Source organism: Melospiza georgiana, chromosome 4 (assembly GCF_028018845.1).
Source record: "Melospiza georgiana isolate bMelGeo1 chromosome 4, bMelGeo1.pri, whole genome shotgun sequence".
In the NCBI taxonomy this organism is placed as follows: domain Eukaryota; kingdom Metazoa; phylum Chordata; class Aves; order Passeriformes; family Passerellidae; genus Melospiza; species Melospiza georgiana.
This window is the reverse complement of record NC_080433.1, coordinates 31,171,471-31,180,932: the sequence shown is the minus strand read 5'-3', so window position 1 is coordinate 31,180,932 and position 9,462 is coordinate 31,171,471. Positions and strand designations below refer to the sequence as shown.

General features: G+C 50.8%; 1 protein-coding gene across 1 annotated transcript; it reads right to left on the bottom strand.

Annotated features, from left to right (window-relative positions):
- Positions 1 to 3: 3 nt before the first annotated feature.
- On the bottom strand, positions 4 to 6,035 carry KDELR3 (KDEL endoplasmic reticulum protein retention receptor 3). The gene is made up of 5 exons (XM_058021993.1): positions 5,945 to 6,035; positions 4,894 to 4,994; positions 4,239 to 4,397; positions 3,657 to 3,909; positions 4 to 803 (listed from the first exon to the last, which is right to left on the bottom strand). Exons 1-5 carry the CDS (start codon positions 6,033 to 6,035, stop codon positions 763 to 765), a joined length of 645 nt encoding a protein of 214 aa, XP_057877976.1. The 3' UTR covers positions 4 to 762.
- Between the last annotated feature and the right edge of the window lie 3,427 nt (positions 6,036 to 9,462).

Sequence of the window (9,462 nt, the reverse complement as noted above, 5' to 3'; positions counted from 1 at the left end):
TTGTGAACTTTGTCTTTATTTTTGGAATGTAAAGCTGTCTTTGTCCCTGTTCTTCCCAGTTCCTAGAAGTCAAATTCAAGGAGGTGGAAACACTTCTTGGCAACTGCCTGAACTGTAATTGAAATTGTCCCTGTTTGTAGAACATAAGGAAACTGAAAATAAGTGAGTAGGGAGGATGTTTGAGTACTTGTGGAATTAGAAGATTCTTGTTACTCAAAGGCAATGTGTTTTTCTTAAATGTTACAGGGCCTGAATAGAGAGAGGGTCAGGCAGAATTAATTTTCAAGAGGGTACTAGTTCATACAGAGTTAAAGTGACAATTTGTAGCATCTGCTGTGTCAGACATGGCAACCTGTGAAATGGGTCAGTTAAGTTAGCACACTTTAATGAAGTGTGTTACATGTTCCCTTTACCATGGGCACTTGCTGAAGGACTAGTGGGAGTGACATTTTCCCTTGTGCTGCCTCAGGGTCAGGGTGGAGGTGTGTTTTGAGTAGATGACGGGAAGAGCTGGGAGACAAGAAATTGCACTACTTCAGTATTGGCCAATATTGGCCAGCACTAGCACCAAATTCAAGTGAGAAGAAATTAAACAATGGAGGGGAAGAGTCTGATGGATGAAAAGCATTCCAAGCCCTGTCTTTCTGGCACTGGGTTGAAACTCTGCTGAGCCATCCATTAGTCAAAACGGGCCAGAGAAGGAAAGCTGTGATCTTAAACAGCTTCGTCTTTGAAATTTCTTGCACTGCCTGTGGGATGTCTTCAAACAGGCATGGGAAGGCTTAGCTTCTTTCCTTTTAGGACTGCAAAGAGAAAGACAAGGTAATGAGTAAATTTAATGAAATTCAACTGTTTTATTTCTTCCACAATTTTATGTTTTCTGACTTGCAATTTAGAGTGCCAGATAGTGGGGTGCCGGGTTTGCTGACTGCCAATGGGAGAGAACCACTATGAAATGCTTCTAAGAGGGAAAAGCACAACCTATTTATCCTCCTTTGTGCTAAAGGAAAAGGTTCTTGTTTGACTTGCATGGTTACTTGTTCTCATGGGTGGACCATCTTAAACATTTTTCTTGATGATGTGCTATTCCTAGTGCTTTCCTTTCCTTTTGATACAGAGCGTGGCCTGAATCAATGTCTGTGACCAGATCCCTGCTGAGCCCTCCCAGCCCATCTGAGCTGAACCTTGGGATGGCAGGGATGCCTCTGGGAAATGCCAGAGACCCCTAGGCTTAGATGGGGTGGCTGGATTGGGGACTGTCCTGGGTGTGCAGTGGTCAGAGGTGCAGAGTGGCTGTGCCTGGCACAGAGTGGTACTGGGGTGGGCTCTGGGGCTGTGTTGGGTGCCGAAGGGCAGGGCTGTGATGTGCTGAGGATGCACCACAAGGGAGGGCCTGATGGACCAGGCGAGGCTGGAGGAACCGTGCCAGGGTGCAGAGCTGGAGGCCTTGTGAAGGTCAGCAAAGCCAATGCATGTCCTGCCCTGGGGTGGAACAACCCCAGGCACCAGTTTGTGCTGGGGGCTGCCCAGCTGGAAAGCGGCTTGCCAGAAAAGGCCTTGGTGTCCTGGTGGACACCAAGTTGAACACAAGCCATCAGTGTGCCCTCGTGGTGAAGCAAAGAGCCTCTGGAGCTGCATTGCCAGCAGCGTGAGCCTTGGGAGGCCACAGTGGAGTGGTGGGCTCAGCTCTGGGCTCAGAACAAGAGATGGGGAGTCAAGAAGGGCCCCAAGAGCATCTTGATGTAGGAGCACAGGCTGTGAGCTGAGACTGTTCAGCGTTGAGAAGGCTGAGGGGCACCTTACCCATGTGCACAGGTGCTGGATGGGAGGAATGGACACAGGCCCAGACTCTGAGTGGTGCCTAGTGACTGAGCAATGGACAACGGGAAATGCCACTTCAACATCTGAAAATAGTATTTTATAGTGAGGGTGGCCAGACAGTGGCACAGATTGCCCAGAGAGGCTTCACCCTGGAGATAGTCAAACTCTTACTGGACAAGACCCTGAAAAATGTGAGCAGGGGCATGGATTAGGTGATTTTCCCCCCTCCACCCTGACTGCCCACACCCTTGGCCATTCTGTGAAATACAAGCTCTTTAGGGAGCTAAAAGCCTCCTCAGGATGTCTTTCATGTCCTTGTGTTAAACAGAAGGGAGCTCATCTAGTTTTGAAAACAAGATAAAAAGAAGTAGCTTTCTATAAAAATCCCTTTGCAGTGCTTTGGTATAGGCTCAGAAGTCTTACTAAATCCATTTCTTTATATAACATATTTTTGCTTTCTTTTTTCATCATTGCTGCCCTTTTTTCTGAGCTCTTCAGTGTTAGAAATGTTTTGAAATTTTTTTTTGAAAGAATGTAAGAGATGCAACCTATTAAAATATTGCTGGCTCTCATAAATGATTGCAAAGTATTTGCATGTCTTCAGACACCGTTTCTCTCCCATGATCCAGAACATTTGTGTAAAAGAAAAGAGAAAAAAGCAATTCTTTTCCTGCTGTGATGTCCCATTTACAAATGTTTTTTCTTCTGCCTCCTGTATCATCTAAATTTTGCAGTTCTGCCACTAGCAGTGTGAGATTGGAAGCCAGCAGTTGTGTTTTTTCCCCCTTTTGTTCCACCATCACAGCTACAAAGGGTATGGATTTCTCACAAAATACAGGACACATGAATTGAGCGGAGCTAAAATGGGAATTCGTTTAGAAAAGAAAAAAAAAGGAATTGACGTGGAGCACCTTGATGGCAGTTTTAGAAGGTATTTTTCTGGCTACAAAAATATTTAATGACAGAAGGAAGTCTTAATCTGCCAAGGCCAGCCACCTGCTCAGTGCTCCTGTCACCTTTCTATCAGCAGGTGTATTGCATGAAGCTACCAAATAACCATCCCTTGAAACTTCAAACGAGGGCTGCCATCATTACTGCTTTTGGCAGACTTGTTGGGGAAAGTGAAGAAGGAGAAAAACAGTTATCCCCTTGGCTAATTTAATCTAATTCCATCCTTCTCAACAGAAAGGTGTTTTGAAGTGTCCTTCAGCCTCACAAACCACAGCATGTTCTATCGGGATTTATGCCCTTGGTGCACTTTTAAGCTCTGGTGGCCATTTACCAAAGCCTGGCACTGAAATGGAAGGGGCATCTGATTGTGTAAAAGAGGAGTGTCTTGTCTGTGCAGGTGCCCATCTTTCTACAGAATCAGTTCTTCACAATCAAGAACTTGATCTTCTCTATCAAAGGAAAAGAAGGTTTAACAATATCTCCGTATGTCTGCAGTTGCTTTCTCAGGTACATTGTCTGCCTGCAGCTATTTTTTCCCCCTCAAAGTTATTTTTGGTTTTGTTTTTTTTTTTTTGCGTGATTCATAGTCTTTCAAAATATATGTAGAATTGAATGTACTTCAGTTATTAACTTCTGAGGGGAGGTTAAACCAGGCTTAACTCTGCTTTAATTCTTGCTGTGTTTCACACACACATCCAGAGCCTTGTGAGCAGTGGTGCCCACTCTCTGTCAATAGATATGTTTTCTAAACTGGACTTCAGGGGCACAATATGCACCACAAACCCAGCAAAAAATAAAGTCCTGTAAGGATTAACACATGGCAAGCTGCAGCTCCACCCTATACTGCAAGAATGAATGAACAATTCAGTGTTACAGCAACCTACCTTTAGTGACGTAGAGATAGAAGAAGTCGCAGTAGAAGATGGTTTGTACCACCCCGGAGACAACAGCGATCTGGTCGTAGAAATTCTCTGTGTGGTAGCGCCAGACCCAGTTGGCAATGTAGAGGGCACGGTAGAGGCCCAGGAAGAAAAGGTAGTGTGTCGTGATGGTCTCTGCTTCCCCTGTCTTGCTGATCATGAAGAGCTGAGGAAGGATAGCCACGGACTCCAGGTAGATGGAGAAGGTCCAGAGTATCTGTGAGGTGCAAAATGAAGGCAGTGGGGAGTCAGTGCTGGTTAGTATGTGTTAAGACCTGAAGCTTTTCATTTGGCAAATCACTGATGTGTGAGGGGGATGAGTAGTGCTGCTGAAATTGGGGAAAATGAGCTCGCTGTGCTGTGAGTGAGAGGAGACAGCGCTGAGCTGCTCTATAGATGGTACTGTCTTCAAGGCCTGCCAACTTTGCCTTTCCTGCCTGCTTTTGCTGTTAAAAATCTTGGCTATTCAACATGCTGCTCACTCTGCTGCCTGGTGTAAGACTGCTGCTGCTTCCTTTCCCTTTTTCTGCATCAGCTTTTCCTTACCTCCAAGGGGGTGAAGCTGTGGTTCTCCAGAAATGACAGGCCTGTGACAGGGACCAGCAGGAACTCGAGGCGGAAGGAGTCGTTCTCGCTGTCAAACGTTTTCCGGAATTTCACGTAGATCATATACACAGTGACGTAGGCACAAATCAAAAAAATGACCTGTGGGAGAGAAGGGAGATGGCAAGACCTTATCTGCAATTGCACTTTCTGTGCTTAAAGAGAGGCTCATTTTCCCAGATGTCAAGATAGTGGTGAACGCTTTGGCTGCGTTGCCTTACAGATTGACTTCTGCTGGAGATATTCCAGTGGCCAGGTAAAGCTTGCCACACCATGGGAATCTCACGTTTGAGTCCCTCTGGGGCACTCTGTCAAGAGGTTGGCTCAGTGGTGGCTTTATTTAATGCTCCTGCTGTACGAGGACACCCAGGCTGGGTTCATGGCATCTTGTTCTGGTTTTAGTGGTACTAAATATGGCTCAGCTCGCTCACTGACTATGGCAAGGGTTTTTTTGGTCAATGGAGGGACAGTGGCACCAAAGGAAGCATCCTTATCCACCCTTCCTGGCTGAAAAACTCAGTGACAGTGTACCCTCACCTCCCTGGGAAACCACAGCGAGCTGAGGGGAGCCTCTCCTGCTGCACTGCCCTCTCCTTACCTTCATCACGGTGTTGTAGACAGAGATGAAATTCGTGAACAGGTCCAGATAGCGGGTTGTGAAGACAAGGGCAAAAAGTATCTGGCTCTTCCCAGAGATTCCTGCATGGCAGGGAGATGAAGGGAAAGTAAAGCAGATGAAGGGCAGGGTCTGTGGGGTGGTGGCTTCCCCTTACGGCTCCTTTGGAAGCATTGATGTGTATGTTGTTTTATGAGCCAGGGCTGCTGTGTGGGTGCTGAGGTAGCTCTACGCCAGAGTGGCCAGAGTCTCCCAAGCAACAGGGCAGGCTCCTGCTGATGCCCCTGAGTGCTGCCTGTAGGAGCTGGTGCTCAGTGGGCATGTTCGCCACTTCGGCCAGTTCAGTGCTTGCTGTTGTCAAAAGGCCTTTCTCTTGCCTCCCTTCCCCCTTTGCCTGCCCACCTCAGCAGGGGACTGTGTGATGGGACATCTGCCACAGGAGGGAGGAGCTGCAGGACCGGCCCCGGGGCACTGATGGAACTTGGCCACTGCTGGCAGAGAGATGCAGTCGGGCCCACCCACTCCTGTACCTGTGATAATGGCCACAGCCCCAGCAGCCCAGCCCCAAACTCTCCTGAGAAGTGAACTATGAGCAAAACTCTCCTGCAGGAAGCTGCTGTCCTGATTTCCTCGCCCTGGGATGGGGCTGCCTCTGGCGCCTGCCCACCGCTGGCAGAACCTCCAACCTAAAGCAGCTTCCTCTCCAGGTCGTTGCTGTTGGTGCTGCCACAACATCTTGCTCTCCTTTTCCACCTCCCTCCAGCCTTGCCGCCCTCTCCTTTGCCTCGCTGTCCTGAGACCAGCACCTGCCTGAGGCTGTGCGCCTTGCCACATCACATCCTTCCAGCACAGCCCTCTCCTGGCCGGGAGACCTCCCAGAGGAAGAGGATGGCTTCCCTCAGAGCCCACGGGGCAGGGCTGCCAGTTCCTATGGGCTATCACTGGCCTTCCTAGCTCCCACTTTGTTGTGCCCTTCACCGAACTGCCCTTCGAGAAGGGCCACCCTCCTTCCCTGGGACATGGGAGCACTCACCAGCGCAGGACTTGGACTTCACAATCTTCAGCAGGAGAATAATGATGGCCAGCAAGTGGGAGACATCCCCCAGGATGCGGAAGATGTTCATGGTGCCGGGGGACTCCTCTGGCGTGGAGGGAGTGGGGCTCTTTCTGCAGGCAGGGAGGGCGAGGGCGGGAAGTTTTTCTCCGCCGAGCCTCGACTGAATGAAAGATTTCCTTCGGCTCAACTTTTCTTTTTCCCTGAGCACGGAGCCCTTCCTCCTCGCAGCACAAAGTTCAGTCTCCCCTGCCCCGTGGCTGCAGATGCCTTTCCCCTGCCAGGCTGGATGTCTCCCTTGTTTACTTTTGCACCGAGGTGGATTCTGGCTCTCCCAGCGCAGGGCCTTCCTCTCTGCGCCTTGGGCTGAAGTTGGAGTTTGTGTCCCGGAGCGCTCTCCAGGCAGAGCAGCCCCGAAGCAGCGCTGGGTGACGGTGACGTGGCTCCTGGCTGGCCGGGGAGGAGAGAGAGGAGGAGGCAGAGGCGGGAATAACCGCGCTACTTTTCCCTTTCTCTTTTTTTTCCTTCCTCTTTTTTCTTCCCCTGCTTGTCTCAAGTTACACACGGAAGTGTGGTTAAAGGGGAAAAGGCAGAGGGAGCAGGATTCCCATCCTCTGGCCTTGAGGACACACCCTCCGGCCAGAGGAGGGCCAGGTTTCCAGGGATATTCGCCACGGGCGCAGTAACCTCTGTCCTGCTTCCATCGGCAGCCTTCTGCTCCCTGCCCTTCCCGGCCCCATCCCACTGGCAGCACCTTCTCACCAGTGCTCTGCCTTGGCTCCTGCAGCCAAAGAAGTGGAGAGATATTCGAATTATCCAGCCATTGATAACGGCTGATCCACAGCTGCTCACGGACAGCCGTTCCTGGTGTCTGCCCCACCGGGCACCCCTTCCTTCAGGTGCCCTGTCTGGAGCAGTGTGGATGCCCGAGCACAGAAAAGATCCTCCCAAGGGCTTGTTTGAAACAAACTTCACTGAAAATATTAATCCTGGATTCCTTCAAGAGGGTTACAAATAATGTGGGGAATGTGGTTGCTGCTGGTTTTATAGAATTCACAGAAAGGAGCTCAGCAGTGACTGTAAAAAGTTTTAATACATTTGAAAATATATTAAGGTGGGTGACCAGCTTGTTTTGGATGAACCTTGTCCTCGGAGCAGCAGCTACACAGGGAGATCTCATGGCAGCAGCAGGGGAACCTCTGCATCAAGATCCAACAATTCGATAGTCAATATCTAATCACTAATTTAAAGTTGCTTTAGTACAACCTAATGGAAGTTGTAATTTGTCTCCCTGCCCCTGAGCAAATCACATCTGTGTGTGCGATCATGGCTGTGGGTCTGATTTGGTTTCTCTTGGATTGTGTGGTCCTGCCTGCTCCTGTCCCAAAGCTGGCTCTGGCTGCCGGCTCTGGCTGCCCTCCCTGTCCCCAGCCACGACATGTGGCCATCCCCTACACATCTCTCTCTGTCCTTATGGGCTTGCTTGGAGTAACATCCTTAACAACCGAAGTGTAAAAGTATTATTCCTGGTGAATTCCAAGAGAATTAACAAGCCTATTAGCATCACCGCTCCCTTTCTGAATATATTTGCATACATTTCCTCCCTGCCCATTAGGTTGGCGGTTGTGTTTTCCCTCTCTGACGCTCCAGCACCTGCATCACAGGGCTTTTCCAGATGGATTCACAGGCCAGGAAAACACCTGCTCAGCCCCACGAAACTGGAGACAGCCCTGCTGCTCCCAGCCAGGGCACTGAGGCAGGGATTACTGTAGTGAGACAAGGGTGGGTTAGGGCAAAGGAGACACCTGGCAAAGGGCAGGGACTGCCTGAACTGGGTTTCCAGACGTCAGAGTGGAGCAGCCTGGCATTTCAGCAGGGCTTCACAACGCTGTGGGGGTGCTGGTGGAAGCCAAGCCCCAGCGGCCCTGCAGGCTCTTTTGCAGGTGGGCTCCATCCATGGAGCAGGGATGGGGAGCAGGAACAGATTTGGGGTCCTCTCTCCCAAGAGATCCCCTTCCAATCCCCTGGTGTGCAATGCCACAGAGTCCTCGCCTTTATCTTGTTCCTGTACTCCTCTTTGCGTCTTCTTGTCCCAGCCAAGGGAAGAAGCCCCTGCAGAGGGGGGGCAAAGGTTTGTTCTCCTCATCTTGCACCTTCCCAAGAAGAACTGATGGGCCCAGCTCCCAGCATTATCTCCTGTTCTGGCACAGGAGCCACCAGCTGAGGTGACCATTAGAGGCACTTCATGGGAGCAGCCCGATGAAGCTCACCCAGCTGGAACAGGGTGGTAGGGCTGGGCTGTCCCCATGGAACACCATCCCTGTGTGGCTCATGAGGGCCACAGCAAAGCTGCTGCAGGGCAAGGGACACCCAGGCTCTCAGAGAAGAAAAAATTGGCACATGGAGTGGGACCAAGTAAAAATAAACCTTGCCTCCTCCCGCTCTGCCACCATGCAAAGCGCCTTGCGCCGGGTGTCTCCCTGCCTCCCAAAATAATGCCGGGTGCTGCCACCACCCCGCATGGTGATGCTCTCTCCATGCCTCCCGTTTCCATGGTGACCACAAGGAATGTCGCCAGGGTGACAAGGAGGCAAGTGAGCTGGGATTTGATATTAAAAATGAGATTTTGGGGTTGTTGGGTTTATTTTTCTCCCCCCCCCCCCCACCCCAACCCCTCCTCCTTCAGTTCTATTTTTGGGGTTTCCCTCTCTGCCTCAGCTGGTCTGGAAGGCTCCTCCTGCAGAGCCCCTGGGCCAGGCAGCAGCAGCTTCTTCCAGGCCCTTCTCCACCTCTGCCTGTCAGGTGATGGCTATGGGATGAGAAGAGGGACAAAGGGCATTTCCTTATCACTAAAACATTTGTTTCCTTCTATCAGGAAGGATTCTCTGGTTTTGCCCCTGGTGGTTCTCCAGGTGTCTCCTTCCATTTCTACTGCAGGATGTATCTGAGGCTGCATCCAGACTCCTGGGAGAGTGGGCAGCCTCAGGGATTTGTCTAAGAGAGGGAAATGATTCTGCATTCCCAGAGGGGCTGGGGAACACGGTGGGGTTGAGCACCATGGGTCACCTCCGTGTCTCACCATCTCTGCCCCCATGAGCAGGTCAGGTTGGCTGGGCAGCTCTGGAACACTGGGGACAGAGATGGGATGGTTGGTAGAAGATCACACAGGGAGCTTGGCAAGTGCTCAGGAGCCCAAAACTTTGTTCTCTGGTTTAAACTCCCAAAGCCAGACCTGCTCAGCGCAGAGAGGCTTAAGGGTTTGTGCTGGCTTAGCTGGTATCGCAGGAGTGCAGGACCAATGGTGTCCCAGTAGGGCCTGCTGGCATAGAGGCAGCTCTTCTCTTCATGCCCAGGCAGGAGAAGGGGCAGGCAGCGTTTACTCCCCTTCCCAGGAGCTCTTGCTTTCTGCTGCACCCATCTCTCCATCCATCTCCAGCCATCCCTGTCTCCCTCTCTCTCTCTCTCCATTCTTCCCTCCATCTTTTCAACTACCCTTC

What these genes read in the sequence shown, in the direction of transcription:
- KDELR3 (XM_058021993.1), bottom strand. Translation starts at nt 6,035, where the DNA reads ATGAACATCTTCCGCATCCTGGGGGATGTCTCCCACTTGCTGGCCATC. An exon ending in TCTACAACACCGTGATGAAG is followed by an intron (nt 4,398 to 4,893) that starts GTAAGGAGAGGG and finishes TCTCTCCCACAG; the next exon opens with GTCATTTTTTTGATTTGTGC. An exon ending in CTATCTCTACGTCACTAAAG is followed by an intron (nt 804 to 3,656) that starts GTAGGTTGCTGT and finishes TTCTCTTTGCAG; the next exon opens with TCCTAAAAGGAAAGAAGCTA.